A 27918-nucleotide genomic window follows, 5' to 3' on the forward strand; every position below is an offset into this window, starting at 1 on the left:
AGATCTGACCCTGGACTTAACTGGATTGAAGGTTCCTGGGTTTGCATGGGGTTCCGCCTGTTTGCTGGGTGAGGAACATTTCCTGTTGGAGTCCGTGCTCACTGTTTTAAGGACCTAATTTGTTGAACATCTTTGAGATCAGGCTGAAGGGAAGTTGGCCTCCCAGGAGCCATAGGGCAGTCTTCCAGAACAGCGTGCACTTCCCTCTCCCACCCGCCAACTCTCTAGGAGTCTGAGGACTAATCCTGGAAGCCCCTGTCGTTGGTTCTTTCAAGTATTCCACCAAATCCCAGACCTCCCCAGACAGATGGTGGCCACCCATAGAAAGCACGTGCATGACAACAGCCAAGCCTCTGCGACAGGCCACACTTTATTTGGAGTTTTCCACGTAAGCGACTCCCGGCAGAGCCACATGATTTGTGCAAAAGTCCCCCCAGAAAGCTGGGCCTCGCAGTGTGTAAAAAAGGCCCCCCACGGGGCAGAGCTGTGCAACCGTAAAAAAAAAAAAAAAAGAGCGAGAGAGAGAGAGAGAGAAAGCAGTCCTCCAGGAAGCCTGGCTGGGCAGCTAGAAACCGCCCGGGGCCAGGCCACGTCCAGCGCTGCTGGGTCTGGGTCTGTTTTCTCCTCCGGTTGTGCTTTCTTCTCCAAGTCCTTAACGCTCTGGGGTTGTGGCCCCCAAGGGGCCAGACCCGGTCCTTAGCAGCAAGGTGGTCTGGCCGGCAGTGCGGTTTGAGGGTGACCTCTCTCACACACGCAGACACCCCCAAACACATGCTTCCCCGCTGGCCTCAGCCCCACCAGAAAACTCGGGGCTTCCCTGACCCCCTCCCGACCCCCAGCCCACCCTCGCGTCACACTGGCCAGGAGGAGCGCTGCCCTGAGACAGGTAAGGCCCCCCCAAGCCCTGGGGGCATGGCGGGGAGGCTGAGCCGCCCGTCCCACACCCCAGGGCGGGTGTTTGCGGTCTGATTCTGAGCGTGTGCATCTAGGTGTGGAATTTGTGTGTGTGTGCGCATGTGTGTGCGCGTGCACGGGCTGGCCGGAGGCAGGGGCCGAGGCTGGGGGAGGCGCTTCTGGGATTCAGGGCACATTGACTTTGAAGGGGCTTCCGGGGACACTTTCGTCGCCCCACTTGACAATGAGGATGTAGTCCCCTTTCTCCTTAACGGTGTAGGTGACGTTGTAAACCCGGTTCCCCATGTGCTTCACATAGACCTCCTCACAGGGGGTCTTGGGCCCGTGCACGCCTACCATCATCATGTTGGTGCCTGGAGAGGAGACAGAAGGGGCTGGGTCACCCCAGGGGCCCACAGCCCCTCGGGACCCCCCACCCCCTGTGTCCCTGTGCCCTTGCCCACCCTAGGAAACCACCCCTCTCCTCCCTCAGCATGCCTGCTTTGCTGCAGTCCACGGTGAAGGAGTTCTTCTGGCCCACAAAGGCCTGGGACAGCCCTGGGCCCCGTGTCACCACCTTGCTGGCATCTGAGGAGAACTTAGGGATGGAGCTGTAGCTGGAGCCACGGCTGGAGGATGACTTGGTCATGGTCTCCACCAGAACCGTGGATGTTTCGTGAAGGCTGTGGCCGCCAGACAGCCGGGGCCCTGAGGGACAGAGCAGGGTAAGCACGAGCTGGGGGAAGAGGCCTGCCTTCCCTAGGCTGCAGCCCTGGGCCCCCACACTGACAGCCCCTAACAGCGGGAGCCACGTCCCTTCCCCCCGCTGGGGCACCCGGCGTTCCCAGCGAGCCCGGCTGCGTGCACCAGCTTCCACTTGTCCTGAGGCCCTAGGTCTCAGATGGCTCCAGCCCTCGCCCTGGCTTGGTCTGGGAATCCAAGTCACAGGGTAAGAGTCTTGCTTTAAAAAGAACACGTATCCAACTAATCCTTCACGCTGCTTCCGAAAGGAAAGCATGCTAAGTATTTACTGAGCTTTGTCTTCTAGGAAGCAGAAACCTAGAAGCCAGGAGGGCAGAAGATTAAGCTAAAGCTTGGGAGCCATTGCAGGGAAAAGATTCATCAAGTGATGGGCAACAGTAAAGAGGAAAGAGTTGATTTTCAAAAATGATTCTCCGTGGCTGCACAGAATGGTGTGTGTGCGACCAGGCCCACTTATTCCTGGTAAGTTGCCCGTGGTTTTGGGGTCAGACTGTGACCCAATGTGAATGGCCACTGGAGTCCTCCAGGCCGGGCTGGAGGCATGCCCCCCACCCAGGGCACTCACCTGTGACCTTGGCCTTGAAGGGGCTGCCCACAATGTGCTGGGGACCACCGTACTTGATAGCAATGAGGTAGTTGCCAGGGGCCATGGGAGTGTAAGTGACCACATGGCCCTCAGGACACTCCCGACAGTCCAGCTGCACCTTGGAGGGGCCATCAATGGTGACCGACAAGGCCCCTGAGCCCGCGTTCAGGGTGTTGACGATGAACTCTGATGACACGCCTGGGGGTCAGAGGTAGCAAGGATGGGCTGTAGGCAGGAAGGGCTTGGGGCCCAGAGCTGGGCCGGGCCCCAGGCTCCCACAGCCGACCTTGGCAGGGACTCAGCCCTCCGGGCCAGGGCGGTACAGGACCAGAAGTTGAGCACCCCAATATCCACCCCTCTGCCCCAGCCACTCACCAGTAGTGCCTCCCTCAAGCCCAGGACCATAAGCTGACACCAAGCCTGGGTCCCCAGCCTGGCTCTGCTCCCCAACACGGATCTTGAAGGGACTGCCAGGGATGTGGGCACCATTGAACTTGACATCAATAGAGTGGACGCCGTTCTCATGGGGGATGAAGCGGATGGTGTGCTTATCTATGGGGCAGAGAGTTGGTGAGGGCCTTTGTTCTTCCCCTCCCCGTCCCCCAGCGGGGCCTGGTACGGGTGGGCAAGGCCAGGGCCAGCTCACCACTGTCCAGCTCAGAGACGTAGCACTCCTCCACCGCGCCCGAGGGCGTGTGCACGCGAGCATCGATCACGCCCCGGGCACCATTCAGCTGCACTGCAAAGGATGCCGGCTGGTTCACCTTGAGCCCCGTCTCCTGCAGAGGGCACAGAGGGTGCTCAGACTCCTGGGAAGGTCTGGAGCACTGCTCTCGCTGCCCGCCTAGCCTGGAGGCGCCCAGCTCAGGGAGGTAGTCAACAAGGCTCTGGGAGGTGGGGGGCAGGGCCTATGGCCTTGGCATCCACCTGCAGGGAGGCGGACCCACCCAGCTATGCTGGGCACGGTGGGGGATGAGACGATGTACCCCGTCCTGGCTGAGGAGGTAAGACTCACAGTATAAAGCAGGCCAGAGGCCCAGATGAGGAAGGAAGAGTGTGGCCTAGACTGGCCTGGGGGTGGGGGGGCTCCCTGGAGAAGGTGGGTCAATGGGAAGTACTGGAAGAAGCACAAGGAGGCCAGTTGGGGATGGGAGTGTGTGAAGATGATCCTGGGGGTGAAGCATGGCCCCCTGCTGTACAGATACTGGGGGGGACGGGGACTTCTGACTGTCCCTTCCAAGGTCACTGTTAAACCCTTGAACCCATGGACCTGCCTTCAGCTCCTGCCCATGTCTTAGGATGGCAGAGGGGCCCACCCCCGGGCACATACCTGGAGGCTGGTGACGGTGAGGCGGCGAGCGTCATCCGAGAGGGAGGCCACAGGCACCACAAAGGGACTGTCTGGTATGTGCTCATCGTTGAACTTGATGGAGACCTCATAGTCACCTGGGGAGGGAAGGCTGGTCAGCACAGGCCCCTGGGTGGGAGATGGGGGGGGTGGCACTACCCACCCGCCTCATCCCTGGACAGGCTCCTTGGGTCAGGGAGAGAGACTCACAGCCCCAGGGGTGTGGGGTGGAGGAAGATGGGGCAGAGAGCAAGCAGGGGCCCAGGTCAGGCAGGCCCAGGCTCCCCCTCCATCACGGACCCCTACCTGGTTCCTGGACAACATAGGAGACCCCACAGGAGCCATCTTTTCGGTCCTCAAATGCAATCTCCGCCTTGCTGGGACCCTCCACAGCAATGGACAGGCCCCCGGCACCTGCTTCTCGGGTCCAAATGCTGAACTCGGCTGGGGACAGGGAAGCAGGGCAGAGACAGCTCTTCAGCACCACTGCCCATCCCCCCGGCCGCCCTGCCTCCACCCCCCTCGCCTGGCACCTGCCCCTCACCTGGCACGCCAGCCACCCCTCGCTCCAGGCCTGTGCCTCCAGCCCTCACTTTGTGGGCACCGCCTTCACCCAGTGGCCCCACAGTGAACTGAAAGGGGCTGCCAGGCACGTGCTGGCCGCGGTACTTGACCGTGACTGTGTGGGGCCCCATCTCCTGGGGCACGAAGCGCACGCTGTACGCGCTGTCTTCTCCCTCGACAATCTCTGCGGCTTCCATCTTGCCCGACGGGCTGGTCACCTGTGCGGTCATGTCCTGAGAGCTGGCCTCACCTGCAAGGAGTGGGGAGTGTCAGGGTGACACTGGGGCCGCTCCCAGCCTTGGACCTCCCCTCCCTCCTCAGTGAAACCTCTTCCTCTGCCCAGAACACCCGCGGCCGGCCGCCTGCGGCCTCCCCCCGTCCTGTCCCCAGGGGACGGAAGGCCCAGCGCAGCCATGCCTACCCTCCTGCCGGGCGATGCTGCCGAAGGAGCCCAGGCGCTCCCGGCCCAGGAAGTCCCCGAAGACGGCGGGGAAGGGGTCTCCGCCGACCTGGGTGGACTCCTCCACCCGCACCTCGCGCTTGGTCTCCCCGCCCCGCGTCTTGCTGATCTCCGTGCGCTCCGTGCGGGTGTACGTGTGGCTGCTACGGGTGAAGGTGCGCGTCAGGCGCTCCTGGGCAGACACCATCTGGAACCAGTTCCCTGGGGGACACAGAGCAGCAGAGGTGAGTGGGCCAGGCCCACCGGCCGCCCCAGAGCCCTGCCCAGGCCCTTCCGGGGTCACACCTGGGATCTTGAGGTTGAGGTCACAGGTGCTGCCGATGGTGGCGATGGCGGGCGCCTGTCTGCGTCGGGTGATGCTCTCCTTCATGCGACCTTCGCCGGTGACCTTCACAGTGAACGGGCTTCCTGGGAGGGGAGGGGAGGGGAGGGGAGGGGAGGGGGTGATCAGGCAGCTCCGACCACCGCCTCGCAGCCTCTCCCTGCCCAGCGGTGGCCCAAAGCTTACCAGGCACGTGCTTGTCAGCAAATTTGATGTTGATGATGTAGGTGCCAGGCTCAGTGGGGCAGTAGGTGACTTTGCACGTGCCGTCCTCCATGTCCTCACAGTTGATGTCCACCTTGCTAGGGCCTTCAATACTCAGCCCCAGGCCCCCGTAACCTGGCAGGACACCAAGGACACACCCCCTCTCAGGCCCTGCCACTCTGCTGTGCCCTCCCCACGCTCCAGGCTCTGTCTGGAACAGGTGCCCAGCATGGGTAATAACCACCGAGGACAGTGGGCTCTGCGGGAGGAGGGGTGAGCCAGGCGCCGAGCCAGGGGGCTGGGGATGGGGCAGTGTCGGGAAGTCCCTCAGGTGGGCCTCTCAGGTTCCAGTGAGTGAGGGAGAGTCCGAAACTCAGGACAGCTGGGCTTTCTCAAATTTGAGAGACGTGACACGGAACATGCACTACCCCCCCAAATGGACCCCAGAATGTGAATCCCCACAGAGACTGGGCCAGGAAGTTCAGGGAGGAGGAAATGACGAAGGGGCCCTGGGCGAGAAAGTTCAAGTCCTCCTTAGAAACACCAGCTGAGTGGGGAGTGGGGGCGGGGGTCCCTGGGGCGAGAAGCACCTGCATTGCGAGTGTCCACGATGAACTCCGCCACCTGGAAGGTCTGTCCCTCGGACAGGCCCTTGCCCCAGACGCGCACCTTGCTGGCGTCCCCGATCTCAGACGGCCCCACCAGGATCTTGAAGGGGCTGTTGGTGACGTGCTTGCCGCTCTTGCGCACGCTTACCACGTGCTCCCCGACTTCCTTGGGGGTGAAGGAGATGCCTGTGGAGAGGGGGTGGTCAGGCACGGGGCCCTGCGCCTGGCAGAGCCCCCCTCCTGACTCCTGTCAGGCCTTCCTCCTCCCCCTCGGCCCCTCCCCTCGGCCCCGCACTCACCAATGTGGCGGTTGGGCAGGCGCTTTAATAGGCAGGGCTCCTCGTTGCCCGAGGGGGCACGGATGCTGGCGGTCAGCAGGCTCAGGTCACTCTCGGTGATCTTCAGTGACACGTCCGTGGAGGTGCCCACGTTCAGCTGTGACGTGCGCATTGAATCATCACCTGGTGGAGGAGTTTGACGTGTCAGACAGGATACCAGGCAGGCCATGTCCTCGGGTTCAGGAGACCTCCTAGCTGGACTCGCGAGCTGGGACCACTCAGGGCAGAGAGGCCCAAGGCCCACGAGAGCATGGCCTTCAGTCACACGTTGGCTGCCAAAGATGACAGATGGGCCCACTACCCCAGCTGCCCCATGGGTGCCTCAGGCCTGAATGGGCGCAATCCCTAATCTGTGTATTTTAATTGCAAGTCACGTGGTTTCGTGGAACCAAAACACTAGACTGGAGCAGATAGCACCGACCCTTTGCCTGCCATGTGGTTCTGATCAAGTTGCTCAGCCTCTCTGGGCCTCCTGATCTACCAAAAGAGATGATCGGTACCCTAACTTCACAAGAGTTACATCAGTGACTAAATGAGGTGAGGTGTTTGAAAGCATGGGGGGGGGGGTGGATACTCCTCACGTGTTCTAAGGAATGGAGTGTTCCTTGGATTTGTCCACAGATGACCGCTTTCACCCGGAGGGGCGCGAACCCTAATGCCCTGGGTTACTCGGACATGCTGGGCTTCCCCACCCGGCTCGTGCTGGGGCTTGTACTGTAGGCTCATGTGCCCACCCCCACCCCACCTGTGATCTTGGCCGTGAAGGGGCTTCCGGGGATGTGCTTGTCATCAAAGCGCACGATGATGCTGTAGTCTCCGGGCGCCGTGGGCAGGTAGGACACAGTGCAGGTGCTGTCCTTGTTGTCCTTGCAGGTGATCTCGGCCTTGGACGGGCCCTCCACGGCCAGGGACAGACCTCCTGAAGGGGGAGGGGGCTGAGATCAGAGGTCCTGCCCTCCTCCTCCCCCAGCCCTCTGCCTCCAGCTCCCCGCACCTTCTCCAGCGTCCTTGGTGACAATGGTGAAGGTGGCCGGCTTGTTGACCATGCCGTGGCTCAGGCCTGGCCCGTAGGCACTGACGTGGCGGCTATCAATGGCATCCACGTAGAACTGCAGGGGGCTTCCTGAAGGAGACAGACAGAAGGGCCTGTGTGAGCAGGGCTCCCTGTACGTTCCTGCAGCTTCCCTGTCTGTCACAGGGCCTGACTGATGGCAGTCTGCCCCCCCAGGGGCTGGCACGTCTCTGCATACAGCCGCTGCTCCGTGAATATTTGTTGAAAGAAAGCAGGCAAGAACGAAGCCACTGTGGGCCTCTCTGAGCCCGGCCCCGACTTACCAGGGATGTGGTTGCCGTCGTACTTGATCCCCATCTGGTGCAGGCCTTTCTCGGTGGGCGCGTACCTCACCGTGATGGTGCCGTCCTTGTTGTCGGTGATGTTGGGCCGGGCCGTTTTCCCGGAGGGCATCCGTACCTCCCCTGCGGGGTAGCAGAGTTAGGTAGGGGACCCTGCTTTTCTCCTGCTGCCCCGGGAGACAGCCAGAGCAGCGAGCCGAAGCCTGCACTGGGGCAGAGAAGGCTTGAGTCTGAGTTCCAGCTCTGCCCAACTTGGCTGGGTGACCCTGGGTAGCTAGCTTCCCCTCTCTGGGCCTGGAAGAGGTTCTCCCCCCCTCCCCAGCCCTCCTGCCTCAGGGCCCCAGGACCGTACCGGTGAGTGCCCCTTTCTGCACGGTGAAGGGGATGACCAGGTTGAAGGGCCTCAGCATGGACTCCATTGGCTCTGCGGGCACCACCGGCTCTTCCGTGGCCTGCGGCAGGGGAGAGGAACAGTCATTAGCTGGGGAAGGTCTGGGGAGCTTGGCCTGAGTCCCAGCGTAAGTCCGAGAAAGTGAGGAGAGAACAAGATGGTTAATGATGAAACCAGAGCGGCAGGAGAGGCGTGGCAACTGCAAGAGAAGAGGTGCCGTGCTCAGCCCCGGGACCCATCTGCCCAGCCTCATGCCCGCCTGCTCCCCAAGATGGCCCCAAACCATGCCCCAGCCCTGGCCACGGAGGACTAGAAGGAGGAAATGAAGGAGCAGGAGGAGGGCGCGGCGCGGCCCCTGCGGGAGGCGGCAGTACCCAGGGCGCGGGGTAGGTGCTAGGCCGACGCAGCTGCAGCACGTCAGAGGGCTCCTCCACGTGGGCCATGCGGTCACACGCCTGGGGGCGAGGCATGGAGAGCACGGGCTGTGGCAGGCCGGAGCGCTCCAGAGCCCACTCTGACAATGGCCCGGGGACCTCAGGTCTTGGGCTGCCCTCGGGGCGGGATGGCTATCTTGCGAGCTTTGCCCTCTGGAGGGCTTCATCGCCCCACAGGGCCACCTTGGGGGCATGGCTAGGGACTGTGGGCCCGAGGGTCGGAGAACTACATGACCAGCTCCTCCAAAGAGATCTGACCGACCACCGGAGAGGCCAGAAACAAGGGCTGTGCTCAACTCCCAAGCTGGGAAGCCGTGGGGACCCGAAGGCTTGACTCCAGAATCCATCAGACGTGGGGGCGGGTTCTGGGCTTTCTCGCTGCTGCTAACAGGGCCCGTCTCCCCAGCCACCGTCCAGGGCCTTGGAGCTTACCAGCACGTGGAAGGGGCTGTTGGGGATGTGCTCGCCTCCAAAGCGGATCGTGATGACGTACTTGCCCGGCTCGGGCGCTGTGTAGTAGATGTCAAAGGTACCATCGTGGTTCTCGACCACGTCCACGTCGAGCTCCGCCCCATCCGGCGTGGACACTGTGCATGTCACCTTGCCTTTGCCTGCCGCCTTGGCATCCACCGTGATCACGGTCTCCTCCCCGATCTGGATGCGGGGTCCTAGGCAGGCACCTGCCACCCAGGAGAGCCAGGTTGAGGGTCTTGGGCGGGGGGTGCTGTGCCCAGTCCCTCTCCATTCCCAGCTGCCCTCACCACCTCGGCCCACAGCAAGAAGAGAAAGGGCACTCACCCAGGCCATGGCCTCCAATGGACACTGGAAACAGAGAAGAGTGTGAGGCCATACGGCCGTGGGGGGCAGGGGGCGGGGGGGGGGGGTGGGTCAGGTGGGCTTGCTGACCGGCAGTCCCCTAGGGACTGGGCCAGGGACCTGGAAGAGCTGTGAGGGGGACTCGACAGCGAGCAGGGGCAGAGGACGTGGAGAGCGCACCCACCTGTGACAAGACACTTGCTGGCATCCCCGGTGGGCAGGGCATGGATGCGGAAGGGCGAGTAGGGGATCTCGTCGCCGCCGTACTTGATGGTGATGGTATACCGGCCACTCATGTCTGGCAGGTAGGACACGGTGTACGTGCCATCCCCGTTGTCTCGGATGTTGGCCTTCTTGGGCTTTCCCTCAGGGTCCTGGGAGAGATGCAGAGGTCAGGGTCTGCCTGTGCCCGGAGCCTGACCAGGGAGATGGGCTCCACAGCACGGACTCACCAGGATCTGGACGGTGAGCAAACCCTCCCCGGCATCCCGCGCGTCAATGGTGAACTCCACGGGCAGGCTGGCGGGGATGCCGGAGGCGTTGAGGCCGGGGCCACTGGCCCGCACCTTGCTGGCATCGTGGGCAGGAAGCACCTTGATCTTGAAGGGGCTTGAGGGGCAGAAAGAATGGACAGTTGGCTGGGGTCTCGGGGGAGTCCTCCCCACAGACATAAGGAGGGAGGATTCTGTGGGGCAGGGAAGAGGAACAGACCACATCCTGAGTTTTGTGGGAGGGCTGCTCGATGGCCGGGATGGAGCCTGAGCATTTCTGCATTCCGCAGCAAGACGCTGTGGTTGGTTTAAAGAGGAGGGTGCAGCAGGCTGCCTTCTCCCCCCTCCCCACCGGCCTTCTCCCAAGGCACTAATTGTGCAGCTACGCGGTGGGAGAGCCCGGCCCAAGGAGAGCCCCCGGAGCTGTGCTGCCCCTCTGTGGCGACAGGCAGGGAGCCCCAAGGAAGAGCAGGCTGGGCTGGCTGAGACCGAGGCCAGAGGAGGCCAAGACAGGTGGAAGGGGCACCCCCAGGGCCCTGGCAGGGGCCTGTAGGTGTGGCCCTGGGAGAAGTGGGTTTGGCCACGGCATGGGAGCCCCAAAGTAGTTCTCACCTGCGTGGCACCTCCTGGTCGGCATACTTGACGGCTACCGTGTAGGGCCCATCGGTGGCTGGGGTGTAGTGGACAGTGTGGGTGCCACCTCCATTGTCTAGCACCTCCACGGGCTCGGCCACACCTGGGCAAGGGGGGCAGGGTCAGCAGAGCCTCCTGGCGCCCCGTCCTCCCGCCCCTCCTTCCACCCTGCCCCGGACATTCTGTACCTGTGGGGCCCAGCACGGCCACATGCAGCGGGGCTCGGCCGGCTTGGCTGCAGTCCACGGTGAAGGTCTGGGGCACCCGGGCCCTGACACCAGCCCCCAGCCCTGGCCCCGAGCACTTCACCTTCCCAGGGTCCACCACATCCTTCACCGGCACCCGGAATGGGCTCCCTGCGAGGAGAAGGACATCAGCCCCTACCCACCTGCCAGGGAAGATCTCGGACACTGAGGAAGCCGGTAGAAGGAGGTCTTCCCTGCCTCTGAAGCACCCGAGGGAGGCCAGACCAACTTATGCAAATGCTTAAGAACTTGCTAAGAAATTGTAAACAGGGATAGATAAACTTGGCTGTAGACCGAGGCTGGGCAGGCCTGGAAGAAGTCCTTCCTAAATAAAATGCTAAAAACTGATTTTAAAAAAAAAATCCACTTTGGGGGCACCTAGGTGGTTCAGATAGTTAAGCATCTGCCTTCGGCTCAGGTCGTGATCTCCAGGTCCTGGGATCGAGCCTCATGTCAGGCTCCCAGCTCAGCGGGAAGTCTGCTTCTCCCTCTCCCCTGCTCATGTTCTCTCTCTCTCGGTCTCAAATGAATAAATAAAATCTTTAAAAAATAATAAAACCCACTTTTGACCGTGTGAAATTAGAAAAGGGGGGGGGGGCGCCTGGGTGGCTCAGTTGGTTAAGCGACTGCCTTCGGCTCAGGTCATGATCCTGGAGTCCCGGGATCGAGTCCCGCATCGGGCTCCCTGCTCGGCAGGGAGTCTGCTTCTCCCTCTGACCCTCTTCCCTCTCATGCTCTCTGTCTCTCATTCTCTGTCTCAAATAAATAAATAAAATCTTTAAAAAAAAAAAAGAAAAGGTGGGGGAAAATGTCCAATTGCAGCATGCCCGAGCACTGCAGTCACGAAGGCGGGACCCGCGGAGGCAGCCAGCCCTGCGGGGAGCAGGGCCTGCTTTGCAGACAGAGCGAGAAGGCGTGAGGCCACCGGCGCTGAGCCAGGCACGCGGACTGTGTCTGAGCACCGGACCCAGGAGGTCTGGCCTGTAGGATGCCAGCTCCGGGCCTGGCAGAAGGAACTGGAGGGGCTGTGGGGTCAACAGCAAGCCCCGCCCTGCCTCTTGGCTGTGGCCCCAACATCCTCGGCTGCCTCCCCGAGCCACCCACCATCCTCCGCACGCACCTGGGATGGGCCGCCCCCCAAAGGTGATGTTGACGTCGTAGTCTCCGGGTGTGAAGGGGATGTACTCCACGGTACAGCTGCCGTCTTTGTTGTCCTTGCAGGACATCTTGGCTTCCGAGGGGCCCTCGATGGCTAGGCCTAGGCCTCCAGTGCCAGCTCCCCTGCAAGGTAACACCCTCATCAGCTCTGCTAGTGACAGTGAGTGGGGAGGGGGAAGAGTGGCTGAATGGGGTGGGCGGAGGAAGGAGGGGAGGCTGCCAGGGGCCCAGCTACAGGGATTGATCTGAAACACTGGGGGAGGTTTGCTCCTGGTCACCCTTGAGAGAAGATGGGATGAGGCACACACGGGAGGGCAAAGGAGAAGGGCAAGGGGCTGGGATCAGGGGGGCCACAGCCTCAGTGTCCAGATTAGGAAAGGGGGTGGATACCTGGTCTCCACGGTGAAGTGGTTGGCCTTGTTGACCAAGCCACCCTCCAGGCCTGGCCCGAAGGCCCGCACGCGGGTGGGGTCACAGCCCTCAGTCACGCCCACTCTGAAGGGGCTCTTGGGCACGGCGACATCATCGTACAGCACCTCCACCAGATGCACACCTGGAAGCCGGCCGCACAGAGCAAGTCAGGGCATGCGCGGCCCCCAGCACCGCAGCCACACTGAGTGCAGTGATCAGACCCCTGCCCTCCCCCACTCAGCCCGGGCCCTCACCCTCCTCATAGGCTGTGTACTGCACTCGGTAGGTGCCGTCCCCATTGTCCGTCACATAGGTGTCCGTCTTAGCACCCGAGGGGTTGAGCACACGCGCGGTCACATGGTTCCCACCCGTGGCTGTTAGGGATCTTGCATCCACAGTGAACTCAGTGGTCACCTCACGCAGGACACCTGGGTCCCAGGAGAGGAACACTCAGTGTGGGTCAGGGGCGGCTTTCCCATAGTCACTCATGCCTCCACCCTCCCCAACTCCCAAGCTGTTCCTCCTATCCACCTGCTACTTCCCAGCCCAGCCCCCCTCTGCACCCCTGTGCACTCCAGGCCAATCTCCCCCTGCCCCTGCTTTGTTCCCATCACCATCCTGTGATATTCCCCTCAGGTGCCCCACAGCCTCAAGGGTGGGTCTGGGTCTTCTGTCTCCCTATACCTCCCCCCAACCATGCCTAGCCAGTGGCTGGCCCCCAGCAGGTGGCCACTCACATTTACTGAACAGAGCTGAACGGTCTCCTGACCCTCTGCCCCAAAACTTTCCCTCTGTACTTGCTCCAGCGGGGTCCGTAGCTTTTTCAGGTCAGGGACGTGATCTGAGAAAGCTAGCATCTCCCCAGAAAGATGCACATGGGCAGACAGTTTTGCCGCGTGAGCAGAGGCAAAGCTCTGTGCCCAGCCCCTGGTCCTTGGTTCCTTCTCTGGGGTATCTGAGCCCTAAGGACTCCAAGGCTGCCCCCAAACCCTCCGTTCACCCGGCCTTGGCCCCCCCCCCAAGCCCTCAGCCCTGCTTCCCTCGCTCCTGCTGATGGCTCCCTGTCTCCTCCTCTCACTCACCATGAGGCTCCACCCCGGGCCCCGAGACCTTGATTCCACTGGTGTCAACAGCAGGCTGCACATGGACGCGGGTAGGGAATTTGGGGACAGGGTGCCCGCCATACTTGATGGTAATGGTGTAGGTGCCCGGAAAGGCAGGGCTGTAGGTGATGTGGTAGGTGCCGTCGGCATTGTTGTGGATCAGGACCTCGGCCTTGACGCCGGCGTCCGACAGGATCTCAATGGTCAGCTCAGCCTCGCCCGCCTCAGAGCAGTCCACAGTGAAGGTGGCTGCCTCGCCAGCCTGGCCGCGCTCCAGGCCTGGCCCACTGGCCCGCACCTTGCTCGGGTCGAACACAGGCCGGATGGCGGCCTTGAAGGGCGAGCCGGGGATGTGGGCTTCGGCAAACAGGATGTTGATGGTGTACTCGCCCGGCTCCGTGGGCAGGTAGCTGACAGCACATGAACCATCACCATTGTCCTGGCACTCGATCTTGGCCTCGCAGGGGCCCTCCACCGTCAGCCCCAGGCCACCTGTGCCAGCCCCCTTGGTGTCGATGGAGAAGGGTGCTGGGGTGCCTACCAGTCCACCCTTGAGACCAGGCCCATAAGCACAGACCTAGGGAGAAGGGCAGGGATATGGGTTCCTCACATCCGGCCCCTCCCATGCTTGGTCTTCAGGGCTCCCCCCCCCCAGCTAAGCACCTTTTAATGTAGCAGCTACTACAGACTGAGTCCTGATTATAACAATTCCAAATGAGGAAGTGGAGGCAGACAGATCAAACCTGGAATTCAAACCCAGGTACGATCAAAGGCCACGCTCCTAATAACTAAGCTGTCTCAAAGGCAGGTCCCAGGACGGAGGATCGCTTGGCCTTGGGTCCTTGACTGCACTCACTCCAGAAACATGGGCCCTCTGGCCTCTGGCCCTGTGATTCCTCCATCTTCCTTGTAAACCCCCAAATCCCAGCTCCCTCCAGCTCCTATCTCCTCACCTTGGACGGGTCAGGGGGCAGGACACCCTCCACAGCAAAGGGGCTGCCAGGCACTGGGTGACCATCGTAGGTGATGTCCACCTTGTAGGGTCCCTCCTCGGGGGGCATGTAGCGCACGGCCTGGGTTTCGGCCCCACCCCCGGGCTCCAGCTTGCAAGGGATGGGCCGACGGGAAGGTGAGGTCATCCGCACATCCAGCTGGCCCTGACCGCCAGCCCCACGTGTGTTCACGGAGAACGCCTGTTCCTGCCCCACGGCCACCTCTGCGGAGAGGGCGAGGGGCGCAATGAACAGAGGCTCCGGCCCACCCCACGATACCCGTCACTTCTGGGCCAGCTCCTGCCCCACTTACTGCTGTTCAGGCCTTGAACTTTGACTTTGCTCAGGTCCAACGGGGGCGCCACATTCACCACAAAGGGGCTCTTGGGGACAGGGTCCCCACCATAGGTCACTGTCACTGCCATGTTGCCCTGTTGGGTACAAGAGGAGGTCCGAACTGGGTGGCTTAGACACAGCCTGGCAACATGCCCGTGGCCAAGGTGGACCTGAGGCTCAGAAGGGCATGGCCAGAGAGGAGGGGCGGCAGGAAAGGGGCCGACACTCAGAAGAGGCCCTAGGAGACTGGAGGAAGGAGATGCAGGACCCTGTCAGCCAGGACAGGTGAGGCGGGGAGGGGGTGGGACACACCTGCTGGACGGCCGTGTACTTGACAGTGTAGGAGTAGTCATGGTTGTCAATGATTTCAAAGTCGCGCACAGCCTCGCCCTTGGCGGCCCCAGCGAAGTGCACATCCAGCTTGGCCTTGCCGGCTCCCTTGGTCAGCACCGTGAAGTGAGTGGGCTTCCCAACTTCCACACCTGGGGGGCCCAGCCGAGATGGCGGTGAGGGCCTGGCGGACGCCCAGCCCCAACTGCAGCCTGGCCCAGCCCCTGCCCAGACACCTACCTGTACGGTTCAGCCCAGGGCCCTCAGCCTTGACCTTGCTGGCATCATGGGATGGGTCCACCTTAATGTGGAAGGGGCTGGCAGGGATCTCCTGGATGGAAGAAAGCCTTGGTGAGGGTGGGCAGAGGCAGCTTCTGAGAGAGCCCCCCGCCCTTTGTGCCTCCTGCAGCAGGCACACTGTCCGCACCCAAGAAGTGCCCCGTCGATGGCTGCGAACTTGTCCCCACATGACAGCGTGTCAGTTAGACTCGGAGGGTGCAGGCTACCGGTGACGGCCAAAGCCGAGGGTGGGGTACCTGGTTGGCAAACAGCACCATAATGGTGTAGCGGCCAGCTCCTGGGGGTGTGTACTTGACTGTGAAGGTGTCATTGTCATTCTTGATGATGTCGAAGTCGATGTCAGCTTCTGCAGGGCCCACGACGCCAGGGGCGCACTTGATGCCAATACTCACGTCCCCTGAGGGGAGGCAGGCACAAGGCCATGAGTGGGGTCTCAACAGCCTCCCGCACTTAATTAGTCCCACTCGAACTCCGCCCAGAAACAGGATCTAGCCGGAGCAGGAGCCCCACCAACCCAGACCCCACCCCAGGCCACCCCCGCCCCCCAGCCACAGCCAGGCGCACCTTGCCCAGCCTCACTGCAGTCCACCGTGAAGTAGGTGGGCTCATTGGCCTTGAGGCCTGTCTTCTCCACGCCTGGGCCATACACCTTCACCCGCTCAGGGTGACTGCCTTCTCCCACGTTTACCTGCGGGCAGGGGGTCAATGCTCAGCACAGTGCCCTTCCCACAAGGCCCCCTTCCCCAGCACTGCCAGTTCAGCCTTAGTGGGACCAGTCTTAGCCTCTGTGGGTGGTGAGGTGGGAAGTGGTGACAAGGGCCCTCCTGTACAGGGGGGGCTCCACCCTCCCTCTGGGACCCAGGCGGCCAGGGGCAGGATAGGAGACGCACCCGGAAGGGGCTCTTGGGCACGTTGACACCTCCCCAGGAGATGATGATGGTGTGTTTAATGGGTTTGGTGGGCACGTAGGAGCAGCGGAAGGTGCCGTCGCCATTCGGGATGACCGTGATGTTGACAGGACAGCCATCAGCGTCCTGTGGGATCACCAAGCAAAGCCTTAAAGGGCTCCCGCCTCCTCAGAGCACTGGCGCCCTCTGCTGGCCTCAGGTGGCCCTCCTTACCCACTGCCTCCGACCTCAGGCCAAAGGAGCCCCGGGTCACAGCACACCCTGGGAGCCTAGAGATCTGGCTCAAAAACATCTGGGTGGCCTGGCCTCCCAGCCTAGGCAGCTGAGAGGTGTTAGTGGGGGAGAGGCTGGGCTAAATCCACGTTTCTAAAGTTGAACAGTGAACATTTTAGAGAAAAATCATCCTCTCGGACCCAAGAATACATTCATTAATTTAGAGATTAGTGGACACCAGTTTGAAAAACTGATTTGGGAAGCCAACGTCTGAATCAAACCATCTTTCAGTTGAAAAATTATTAGTGCAACAAAATATACTTTTGGTAAAATATGTTGAGATCATCACCAGGAAACACAAAATTTTAAGTTTCCCATAGTTCTTCTGGATCCATGAGAGAGTCAGTCCTGCGATGTTACAATTTGCTTTGCCACTCATCTGCCCCCACCCTCCCAGGGTTCCTGCCCAGGGCAATGGGGGTGGCAGGACTGGGCAGTGAGTGCCCCACCTGGGCATACAGATTCAGGTCTCCCTTGCCGGCGGCGCGGGCATCAATGGTGAACTCCGCAGGCTTGTCCACGATGCAGCCAGTGGGCTCCAGGCCGGGCCCAAAGGCCTTGACCTGTGCAGGGGGAGGAGCAGAGGGCTAGGTCAGGGACTGGAGGAGAGCCCCCTCCCACCCCTGCCCCGTCCTGGGCCTGGCGTGCAGTCGCCGGACCGCACCTTGTCTGGGAAACAGTCAGGTGCGGCCGGCTGGATGTGGGCAATGAAGGGCGAGTCTCGGATGTCCTCGTCGTCACAGATGACATGCACGGCGTACTCCCCGGGCTCTGTGGGCCAGTACCTCACATCGCAGGAGCCATCGCCCTTGTCATCACACTCGATCTTGGCCTGCGAGGGCCCCTCAATGGAGAAGCCTGTGCACGAGGTAGGGAAGATCAGAGGGCGCGAGAGGCAGCTCGGACACTCCATCACCCCCTCAGTTGCCCCAATGTCCCACTCGGTCTCATGCTACCCAACATTCCCACCTCCTGGCCCCCGTCACTTCCCACGTCCCCTCCATCACACCACTCCCCAGCATTCCCAGCTGCTACCACCCGGCCACTTACCCAGCGTCCCCACCTCCGTGCCGATGGCCTCCACCACGAAGTCGGCTGACTTGCCCACCTGGCCCGTTTTTAGTCCGGGACCCCAGGCCCGTACCTTCTGTGCTCCTGCCTCTGGGCTCACCTGTACCTCAAAAGGGCTGGGCAAAGAGGGACCTGGTGTCCATGCCAGGAAGCACTCTGCTAGAGGTAACCCCCCAGAGTGTCAGCAGCCCCTCTTCCTCCTCCCGCCCCATGAGGGCCCACACAGGAAAGCCCGGGGTGCATGGCTTACCTGCGGGGGATGGCATAGCCGCCCCATGTGATGGTCACCACGTACTTCCCAGGCACCACAGGGTAGTACTCACACTCGAACACACCATCCCCAGCCTCCCGCACCTTCACCGGCTCCTCTGTGCCCTCTGGGGGGATGGGGGTCAGAGAAGGGGGTGTGATCAACAGTCTGGGAGTCACAGTTCCTCAATCCCCTCAAGAAGCCCTAGGGACCCAGGCCCACCCTGAGGGCAGTCCTCCTAATAGGCAGGGCTGAAACTCAGGCAGGGACCTCATGTCCTCCCTGTGCATGACAGCCGGGGTAGCAGGTAAGGGGAAGAGGATCATTCCCAGCTTGCAGTCGGGAAACTGAAGCAAGAGAGGAGACAATGGGCCTAAGGCCCCATGGTGCCTGTGGGCAGCTTCTCTTTGGAGTCTCTCCAGGGGGGGCATGGTGCGGCTGTCACTGCCCTCAGGGAATCAGCCCCACTGGCCAGATTTCCTCCCTGCTCTCCCACTCCCCAGTCCTGGGCCCTGGCACTCACTCGGCCCCTTGACTGTGACCTTGAGCTCCCCACTGCCGGCACCCTTAGTGAACACCTTGAAGTCAGCCACCTCTTTCACACGCACACCCTTGGGCTGCAGGCCCCGCCCAGAGGCGCGGCAGGCGTTGGGGTTACAGGCTGGGGTTGGAGAGAGAAGATTAGGGGTGCTGAGGGGCCTGAGACACAGCCTCAGCCCCTCACCACTCCTCCCCCACCTCGCTGGGCATAGTCTCACTGACTCGCACAGGCACAAGCTCGGGCCTCATGCCATCCGCCCTCCCTAGCACTCCCTGGAGCCCCTGACACTCCTGGGGCCCTTGGGAGCCATGCTGGACGGGGAGCCGGCCACAAGAAACCCTTCCTGCTGGACTTCTCAGACTATGGCACACAGCACGGGCGAGCAGACCCGGGGAGGGGGAGGTAAAGGGGGGGTCCAAACCACCCAGAGGCACCCACCTAGAGCCGCCTAATCCTTCTCAGTCAGACCCACCACAGCAGCTTTAGGACTAAGTCATGCCACAACACACTGAGCAAGGCCACAGATCCAACACAGCATGAAGCCCGCCATGGATCGCAGGCAAGGCAGGGAAATCAGCCTGCCACAGAACGCCACCATGGCAATGAACCCAGACCTTGCTGCTCAACACGGGCCAAAGAATGGCGATCTCGGCCTGCCACAGAACACATCAAATGGCACCGAACCCGATGGGAGGGCCACAAAACCGGCAATGACATGTACTCCAGGCCTAGCACGGGACGCAGGCAATGGCACGGAACGTGGGGCCTACCACGGAATGCCACGGAAGGGGGGCAGTCCCACACGCCTGGGCCCTGCCACACAGCACAATGCGGCCAGTCAGCTATGGCCATGCCGGCCCCGCCTCCCCCGGATACTACGAACGTGGCACCACCTTCTTGGCCTGGTGGAGGATGGGCACCGAGGACCCCGAGCAGCAGGGAGAGAACCGAGTGGCGGGAGTCACCACCTGAGGCCTGGGGTATGGGTGCTCATCACATATGCCCCTGCAACCCTCCCAAGGTGGCCCCTGTCTGATATGCTTTACTGTGGTCTCCTGACCCTCCCCGGGGGTAGTGTGTGGAGCGATGACCGGGATGAGGTCTCTCCGGAGCTATCCCCCTCCCCTCCACAGCTACACTACCTATTTTAAAGCTTCAGCTGACTCCCGTTCCACCCTGGATTTGCTCCTTCGATTCCCATAAACCCTCAGACCCAAAATTTGGGGGTGATTCTGTGTCCTGGCCTCAGTGAGGGTGACTGTGGGGATGAAGGGCCTTTACCTTCTGCCACATGGACAGGGAAAGGGCTGCGGGTGATGGGGGCCCCGGCGAAGGCCACATGCACCGTGTGGGGCCCCTCCATCACAGGCCTGTAAGTGCATCGGAACGTGCTGTCTCCCTTGTCCTCCAGGGCCACCTCCACTGTGTCCCGCCGGCCCTGCGGGTCCACGATCACCACGGCAACATCACCAGTCCCGGCCCCTGCCGTGCACAAAGGCCGTGAGCACCCCTGCTCCAGACACACACAGCCACTGTGGGCTCCCCCGCTCTGGGCCCACCCACTCCTCTGTCCCAGGCCCCCATCCATGTCACCCCATGTGGTCATGGGCTGCCGGGCTGCCACCCACCTCGGGCCTATTCTTACCCGCCGTGTAGATGTCAAAGTAGGTGGGTTTGTTGGCCACGTTGCCCACAGGCTCCAGGCCAGGGCCACGGGCTGACACCTTGTTGGCATCCCCCAGGGCCATGCCCACGTTCACCTCAAAGGGGCTGCGTTCAATGTTCTGGCCAGCAAAGAGCACGGTCACCTGGGGTCAGGGGGCAAGCATTAGCTTCTCAGGGAAAGCAGTTCTGAGAGGGGATGGATGGGCAGAGCAGAGCCAAGGATGAGGAGACGTTGGCCGCTGAGTGTGCTGGGGTGGGGGGGTGCGAGCTGAGAGCAGGGTCCACTCGGCCAGAGCTAAGCATGTGACTGGAATGGGGAAGGTCTGCAGGGAGATACCTTGTGCAGCCCAGTGACCTTCGGCACATAGGAGACCGCGTAGGTGCGGTTCTTGTCGTTGTTGGGAACCACCTTGGCCTATTGAGAAGGAAAAAGACAGGAGGTCACAGTGGCCGCAGCCCCTCCTGACCCCACAGTGCCTGGCAGCCCGCACGGTGATGCCCCCCCCCTCAGCCCCCAGCATGCAGCGAGCTCTGGTGGCCATCTCCCAGCCACCCTGTTGCTAGCCTGTGGGTCTCTGGCTCCAAGCCCATGCCAACCCCTCTCGTCCCCAGAGGCTCTCCATACCTCCTCAGTGTGGCCCTCGGGGTCCTCGATGTAGACCAGCACCTCGCCCATGCCGGCATCCACCGTCTGCACGGTGAAGTGGGCGGGCTGCAGCACGGTGTTGCCGTGGGGCTCGATGCCTGGGGGACAGAAGGCAGAGCCGGGGTACTTAGGGAGCTCCATCCTAGGATGTACCCAGCTGCACAGGGAAGACGGTCAGGGGCTCAACACCTACCAGGCCCGTAGGCAATGGCCTTCTTAGGGTTCAGCTGCTTGGAGCGAACAGGGGCACCAGGTTTGAGTTTAGCCTTGGGGAACTGGGACAGGTAGGTCATGACAGAATGCTCATCCACGTTGGGGTCCACAATCTCCTCGGGGGCAATCACCTGCCACGGGGAGGAATGGAGTCACAGGGTGCCCTCGACCTAGCAACCCCACTTCTTTCCCACGTCCTGACTGGGCCTCCTTATAGACCCAACCTCCATCCTGGGTCCTCTTGCCCCTCTCTTCTCCCCCCATCCCGTTTGCTCATGTACCTGGGGCACCCCGAGCCAGTCATCCGCCTGCTGCATGGCCTCCCGGGCGTTCTCCACAGGCTGGTTGGGGTCCCAGGCCTCCCAGTCAGGGCAGAGGCCTGGAGAGATGGCAGAGAGAGACGATGATTAGGGGAAAGCTGCCAGTCAGAATGCAGAGCATCTGCTCATCCGACAGAGTCACACCCACCGCCACGCCGCTCTAGGCCCCTGAGCAGCCAGGTTCCTGCTGACCCCTTACGTTGTGGCCCATCGGCTGGGATGCCCATCGCTGTTGAGAAGCACGGCAGCCCTCCCTAGCACCAACAATGAGGCCTTTCTGCCCTGGCTGACGCAGCCTGGCACCAGCCCTGCCAGTCGGCCTCCTGCCTGCCCAGGCCCCAGCGCAGACCCTGTGAGGACACCCCCCATCCCTCCAGCCTCATTCCCGCTACCCCAGGGGTGCGCAGGGGAGGTCAGAGGCCCCGTCCTGCACATGCCTCTGACCTGTCCCCCAGAAGGTCTTCTCACAGCCGCCCTCAAGTCCCAGAGCTCCAAGACCTTCCCACATCAGCTTTAGGGCATAAGACACCCTCTCCTTCCTCATTGACCACTTGGGGAAACTGAGACACTTAAGGGCACGTTTTCAGAGGATGGGTTCTCCTCTGTGGCCACCCAAAACCCATCTCTCCTAACAGGAAGAATGCTAAGGCAGCTCCAGATCACTCCTGTCAAGGGGCACAGAGGTTGGGGGGTGCTTGGTCCAGGCCAGAGCTGGAGAAGGGGTGATGCTCCTGGGTTGGGAGGGGGCCGGCTCAAAGGCTGGAATCCATGACGGCCGGAACAGCTGAGCTCACTGCTGGCGGCCTCACCAGCTGTGGGCAATGGCTCAGCAGCTGGGAATGCTTCCCAGGCAGCCGTGCCCCCGCCTCCCGCCCCCTGCTCCCCGGCTGACCCTAGGCTGGGGGAGGATTTTCCCAAGGGGCTAGGAGCAGAGCTGATCCACCCAAGTGAGAAGACAACCTCTCTTCTTAGGCAGTGATGGTCAGAGAGGGAGCCGCCTGTGGGGCAGGGCACTAGTCTGTGATGCCTCAGTCTCCTCGTGGGTCCTGAGCTGCCCCCACCTGACTAGGCCGGGACCTACAGTGAGAGAGGGCAGGGCTGGGTCACCAGCCACTGGGCGGTGCCACACCAGCTTCAGCCCCTCCTCAAGCCTCTCCCAGGGTCTCCCAAAGAAGAACCTTCTCAGGGTCCAGCTCCCGGCCTTCTGGCTACAAGTCCTACCACATTTCTGTCCTCTCAGCTCAGCAGAAATTGTACCCCTGTGGCAAAGTAGGAAGCTCCCGGAGCAGGAAGCTGAGGCCTTGGGCTCTAGTTCAGTTCTGTCACAAATAAGCTGTGTGATCTTAGACAAGTCACTGGCCCTCTCTGGACCTCAGTGTCCTTGTCTGTAGAATGAGGAATTCTGAACCTTTTGCTGCAGCTGCAGGATCTGGCACACCCAGCAGGCAGGGCCTGACGCCAGCAAAGATTCTGGATTCTCGGCTGGAGCAGGGGGCAAGCCCCCTCCGCCCCCACCCCCCGCCCCCACACTCCGACTCCCCCAGCCCTGAGATATGCATTCTGACAAGCACAGGCCTCAGTACCACCAGCGAAGGGCTCCAGGATGGGCCCACCGGCCCACTCACCAGGGGCACAGTTGTCCACCAGGGCGCCCAGAGCCTTGCCGTCCTGCCAGTCGCGGTTGAAGTTAGTGATGGGCAGCTGCGGCACCTTGTTCTGGATCCAGCCGAGCAGACGCTGTTTGGGTGTCTGCTTGCGGGCATCCTCGTCATCCTCATCTTCCCACATGGGCATGGAGATGGAGTAGTGCAGGATCAGCGTCCAGATTAGACCCAGAATCAGCTTCAGGTTCCCATCCACGATGGCCTTGCTGTCTGCAGAGCAAGGAGGCCAAGCTGGGCTCAGCAAGGGGGCTGCCCTCCCCAGCTCAGCTCCTGAAGCTGCTGCTAGAGCCCGGGGGAGGGTGGGGTGGTGGGGGTGGTCAGAACTCCTGATTCTGGAACCTGCCCCGTTCTCTGCCTACCAAATTCTCACCTCCCACGAGGCTGGACCGAGAAGCCTAACACTTTTGGGTCCCTCCCTTCGGAATGAGGCTGCTTCCCCCGCAACAGGTACTTTCACCTGTGGAACGGCGCATGCGTGGGCCTCCATCAGGCTACAGGCATCTGGGCAATTATCCGGGATTGTAAGCCTCTTGGGGGCAGAGGCTGTTTTGTTTCATTTTTTAACAGTTTTATTAAGGTATGCCTGACATCCAAGAAACTGCACATATTCGAGTACACAACTGGATAAGTATGTGCCCGTAACACCATCACCATGTCATAAACATTCATCTCTCCCCAAATTTCTTTGCATCTGTCCCTCCTTGTCCCCCCTTCCCAGGCAACAACTGGTCTGCCCTTGGTTACTACGGATTAGTTCGCATTTTCTAGAGTTTTATACAAATGGAATCCTATAGTATGTACTCTTTTTGTCTGGCTTCTTTCACACTAGACACTTTTATTTCTTTATGCTCAGAGTGTAGAACTTAGTAGGGTCTCAAGTACTGGCTGAATGGATGAATATTTTAAAAACTGAATTTGGAGAGGAATAGAACTAACCTGGCTCCAGCCAAATTCTCCTCTGAACACCATAAAAGGCTTTTGAAACAAAGTTCTGGAAGGAGGGAGGGGGTACAGTGCAGACTTTGGGTAAAGGCTTGAAAATCATGCTTTCAAATGCTGGGGCCAGTGGGATTTCACATGAGTCAGGAAGAATGTCACCCATGTGGACTCAAGTCTTGGAAGCACAACTCCCCACCCATCCCCTCCTTTGGGGAATACCAGCACCAGCTCCCCAGGATTTGGGGGACCAAGTTCTCCTTCCACAGCCAGAGAGAAATATCCAGGAGCTGAGGTGGACTAGAATATAGCTCTTTGCAAACCAGCTTATTTGTAAAGGACAACGCAGGACTGAAATCCGTCAGCTTCCCTGAACACCACTTTTAGGGGGCTGGGGGTGGCTGGGAGACTCAGCCTTGTTTACTGGTGTTGCCTGACAGACAGGAGAGGGTGGGGCTGGAGGCACCCCCCTTTACACATCTTTTCCTCCTCCTCTAGATCTTAGGAGAAAGGAGTTAGGAGACCAAAGGCCTGCCTTACTCCAGCACCCCCCACCCCACCCCACCAGCCCCCCAGAGGCAGAATCGCAGCCTCTGCATCCCTCTGGCCTCCAGCTCTAGCCCCCTTGGCTCCCCCACCCTTTCACTGATTCATCCTTCCTTCCCCGGCAGCTCCCCAGCCCGCCCCCTCGCCCCCCCTGGCTCGGCTGCAGCACAATGGTTTGGCAGCTTTCAGATTCCATGACACACTCACTCCGGGCCTCCCGGTGCCCCAGGGCGCTCCAGGGCGCTCTCTCAAACACACGGTCCACAAGACTTTCACACAGTCTTGACATCCAGTGCCCTGCCGCCTCTTACCACCCGACAGCCTCCAAAGCCAGGGCGCACACACCCAGCAGTGCTTCTTGCAAACTGGGGCCCGATTCCTGGCAGGGAGGCCCTGAGGTTGCTGGGGTGGGAGGGAGTGTCATTCATATTTGCTTCAGGGAGAAGTTTCTTCCCAGTAACTGGCCCTGGGCCAAGCAGCAAGTGGTCCACTGTGGCCTGGGGCAGGAGAGGGGCCTAGAGCCCGGCTCTGGAGCCATGACCTTCCTCTCCCTACCCGCCCCCGCCCCCAGGCCAGGCAGAAGAGAGACGCTCCGTCAAGCCAGGCGTCAGGCCTCCTCCCTCACACCGTGGAGCCACCATTTCTTCTCCAGCTGGGGGACACCCCCAAAGGGGTGGGAGGAGCCTGACAGCGGTCCCTGAGGCCACCCCAGGCCTCAAGTGGAGGGGGAGGAGAGAGGGCCTGGGCCAGGGAGGTGCTGGCCAGCTGCTGCCCCCTCCCGCCCCTCCCTCAGCTGTTGGCTCTAGAAGGAAGAGCAACTGGGGAACAGCTGCGGCACAGAGCTGCCTCATTAGGCCTCTTTGTTTGGAGGGGTTGAGGGGGTGGTGGGGGCCGGGTCGGGGTGTTGGGGTAAGGGCACACAGCTCATCAACCCAGGCTGAGCACCCCTTCCTCAGGTGGACTCCTCAGCTCCCAGCTCCCACCCCACTCCTAGAAAGGGAAGTGGGGAGTCCTTCTGACCCCCTCCCAGGTGCCCAGATGCTCCATTTCAGTCCTGGGACAATGCCCAGAGGAGCCCCCCACCCCATAGTCCCTTCCCACCGCTACGTGGGCCAGAGGGAATGAGAGGAAGCAGAAGGCCACCCCTGGTGGGGAATCCCTTCACATCTCCCTGCTGCCGGCGCCCCCTCCCCTCCCCCCTCAGCCTCAGGCCCGCCCCGAATTGCTGACAGCTTATCTCATCAGCGCGAGGGAGCCACTTGGCCCAAATGGGGAACAGTTCCCTGTCCTCTCAGCAGGAACCGGGAATGAGGAGCGTCCCTCCCGCCCCCAAACCATGTTTTGCTTCTTCCCCCTCTACTCTGAGCCAGCCCCTCCACAGTTGAGCCAAGGGGCCCCGAGCCAGGCACCGCCATAGGGGAGGGGAGAGGTGCGCTCAGGAAGGATGAGGCCTGGAGAGGGGCCGGCCACCCCCGCAGTGGGGAAGGGAGGGGAGGGCTGAGCAGTTTCCTATAAAGTCCTGGTGAGGCCGCAGGCCCTCCCCTTGAGACCCCACCTGGGACAGTCAGTCCTGTAGGTCAAATCCCAGCATGCAAGGGGGATGACAGCCCCAGAGCTGACTTGTCTCTGACTTCCCCCACACACCCTCTGACCATCCCCAACACACACACACACACACACACACACACACACTCATGTAGCCCTCAGCCCTACTACAAACACCAGGGCCCCTTCCCCCACCCCCTGTCCTCAGGCTTGTCCTTCTGGAAAGCTCAGAGACATCTGCTGTGTCACGGAGGCAGGGCTATTTCCAGGCCAGAGCGGGTGGGGTGGGGGGGCAGTATTGGGGCAGAAGGGGTAAGGCCTAGAGAAGGGACTGGACAGGGCAAAGGGCCCGGGACTGGACAGGGCAAAGGGCCCCGGACTGACTTCAGCTGCTAATTCAGGAGGCCTAGAGATGCCCTGAGGGAGAGTGGGGGGTGGACAGACATTCACTTATCTAGAATAGGCTCTGGGGTAGCCTGGTGGGGGAAGGCACCTGACCCTGTGTGAAACTCCTCTCCTGGGGCCCTGGGGTATACCCCAAGGGGCCCTTTCGTGTAAATCACAGCAAGACTCTTAAAAGCTCACCACAGGCGTAGGGGGTCTTCCCCAGGCCCCTAGCCAGCAGGGAGCACTGCAGGGCTGGGAGGGAAGGAGCAGCCTCTGGCCACTCAGAGCCCACCCTCAGCTCCCCGGCTCAGGCTTGGAAGCCTGGAGTGCCTCCCCACCCCCACCAGCACTGATACACCTTCCAAATCTGGTTACACTCAATAACTTCCTCCCTTCTACAGGCCTTCTCCTCCCTCCCCTCAACCCAGACCGTTAGCTGCAGCCAATCCGGGCCTAGCGGGTGGGCTGGGGCCTGGCATGGACTTGGGGGAGCACCCTCCCAGGCAGGCTGAAACAGGAGGTGGACAGGCAGGGGTTAAGATTCTCTGCACTCGCTCAGTGCCTTTTTAGGTTTCTGAGTCTGGGCCCTGCCTGCCCTGGCCCAGGGGCCAGAACCCAGCTGCTGTGCACATGCCTGTGGAGGGCCCCAGCCCCATGCCTGCCCGGCCACCAGCTCTCCCTCGGCCTCCAGCCCTCCCATGGGCAGTGGTTGGGACCTGCCTTCAGCCCAGTCCTCCCCTCGTGGAGGTGCTGAGAGGCAAAGAAGCTATTTGCTTTGTTTAGGGAGTAGACACCCCCCAGGAATCAGTAATGGGCACGGACCCTGTCTTCTCAAGCATGAGCTGGGATGGCCTGATGGCAAGGAAGGGGACAATGAGTCGAGTCGGGTTGATGGGAGTGTGTGCGGGAAGGCTGAGCTGGAGGACTTAGGAACGGTAAGGTCTGGACTCCCCCGGACCCCCCCCCCCCCAGACGCCGCTATAGGGACAGACCGGTGTGCAGGCAGTGCCCTCGTGGCCTGCGTTGATGGACGGGGAAAGCCGGGGCCAGGGGCCTCTCCCTGTACCAGGGGGTCGCCCTCTGCCCGATCTCAGCTCCCCGCCCCCACCCACCACCTGTGTCCGCCGCCCCCACGGGCCGGCCCATTCTCAGGTCACGTCCCCCTCCCCCGCAGCGCCCGCGCCCTGCTTGCCCGCACTGACCGATGGACACAAGCTTGATGTGCTCGCGCTCGAGGAACTCGAGGGCCACGGACACGTTCTCCAGCTTCATCTGGCGGAAGTTGGGGCGCGGGTGGAACTTGCGGTACATGCGCTTCTGGCTGAGCACCTCGAGCAGCGCGATGAGGCGCAGTCCGTCGCTGAGGTCGCGCTGCAGGTCGGTCAGGCGCTTGCCCACGCACTTGAGGTGCTCGTTGCACCAGCGCGTGAACGTGTTCTGCTGGATCTTCTTCCACGGCGCGTCCTCCGCGAGGTCCTTCTCCGTGGACGGCATGTCGTCCACCTCGTCGCCCAGGCCGAGGCCCGCGGCCTCCGAGTAGCCGCTGTTGTTAATCATGCTGGCGCGGGGCTGGGGCGGGGGCTGCGCTGCCTACTGGGCTGGGGCTGGGCTGGGGCTGGGGCGCTGTCGGGGCGCTGTCGGGGCGCGACCGCCGGACTCGGCGCTCTGCGCTGCGCTGCTAGCAACTTCTCTCGCGCCCTGGCTGGCGGGACTCGGCGGGCCTCCTTGGCTCCTCGGCCGCGCGCTCTCTCTCTCTCTCTTTCTCCCTCCGGGGGCGGAGCGGTGCTCGGGAAGTGCGGGCAGGGCCGGGGCGGGGGGTTTAAGAAGCCCCCGGGGCCGCGCCCCCCCCACGCCGCGCTTGCGGCCCCCGAGTC

The 27918-nt window shown here is 61.8% G+C and overlaps 1 protein-coding gene and 1 long non-coding RNA gene across 5 annotated transcripts; one reads left to right on the forward strand and one right to left on the reverse strand.

The window, feature by feature from the left end:
• Nucleotides 1-352: 352 nt before the first annotated feature.
• On the reverse strand, nucleotides 353-27918 carry FLNC (filamin C). Of its 4 annotated transcripts, XM_045864307.3 has the most exons (48): nucleotides 27247-27917; nucleotides 22592-22840; nucleotides 20928-21025; nucleotides 20627-20777; nucleotides 20413-20531; nucleotides 20125-20202; nucleotides 19768-19930; nucleotides 19404-19604; nucleotides 18105-18242; nucleotides 17582-17708; nucleotides 17311-17447; nucleotides 16925-17118; nucleotides 16710-16823; nucleotides 15970-16113; nucleotides 15644-15767; nucleotides 15316-15476; nucleotides 15020-15110; nucleotides 14762-14931; nucleotides 14427-14544; nucleotides 14075-14337; nucleotides 13101-13698; nucleotides 12273-12446; nucleotides 11998-12160; nucleotides 11570-11730; nucleotides 10393-10560; nucleotides 10184-10307; nucleotides 9533-9689; nucleotides 9265-9454; nucleotides 9063-9086; nucleotides 8697-8944; nucleotides 8205-8285; nucleotides 7792-7891; nucleotides 7422-7562; nucleotides 7081-7209; nucleotides 6832-7005; nucleotides 6048-6209; nucleotides 5731-5934; nucleotides 5123-5275; nucleotides 4900-5022; nucleotides 4576-4815; nucleotides 4135-4404; nucleotides 3897-4034; nucleotides 3573-3688; nucleotides 2889-3021; nucleotides 2618-2794; nucleotides 2222-2440; nucleotides 1393-1602; nucleotides 353-1268 (listed from the first exon to the last, which is right to left on the reverse strand). In XM_045864307.3, exons 1-48 carry the CDS (start codon nucleotides 27599-27601, stop codon nucleotides 1081-1083), a joined length of 8160 nt encoding a protein of 2719 aa, XP_045720263.1. In that variant the 5' UTR covers nucleotides 27602-27917; the 3' UTR covers nucleotides 353-1080. The 4 variants fall into 4 exon arrangements, with proteins under 4 accessions (XP_045720263.1, XP_064431044.1, XP_064431045.1 ...); XM_064574974.1 differs by lacking the exon at nucleotides 18105-18242 and having other exon boundaries at nucleotides 27247-27918; XM_064574975.1 differs by lacking the exon at nucleotides 12273-12446 and having other exon boundaries at nucleotides 27247-27918.
• Nucleotides 1602-6722, forward strand: LOC135362072 (uncharacterized). The gene is made up of 4 exons (XR_010406395.1): nucleotides 1602-2118; nucleotides 3541-4838; nucleotides 6457-6623; nucleotides 6708-6722. It is a non-coding gene; the product is annotated as an uncharacterized LOC135362072 (long non-coding RNA).

The sequence above is a fragment of the Mirounga angustirostris genome, unplaced genomic scaffold (genome assembly GCF_029215605.1).
Source record: "Mirounga angustirostris isolate CCGP_5_RB_7025 unplaced genomic scaffold, mMirAng1.0.hap1 SCAF_12, whole genome shotgun sequence".
NCBI lineage: Eukaryota > Metazoa > Chordata > Mammalia > Carnivora > Phocidae > Mirounga > Mirounga angustirostris.

Excerpts from the sequence above, each read along its gene's own strand:
- FLNC (XM_045864307.3), bottom strand. The coding sequence starts at position 27,601 with ATGATTAACAACAGCGGCTACTCGGAGGCCGCGGGCCTCGGCCTGGGC. Across the intron at positions 22,841-27,246 it reads CATCAAGCTTGTGTCCATCG|ACAGCAAGGCCATCGTGGAT; the intron begins GTCAGTGCGGGC and ends CTTGCTCTGCAG. Across the intron at positions 3,022-3,572 it reads TCACCGTCACCAGCCTCCAG|GAGACGGGGCTCAAGGTGAA; the intron begins GTATGTGCCCGG and ends TGCCCTCTGCAG.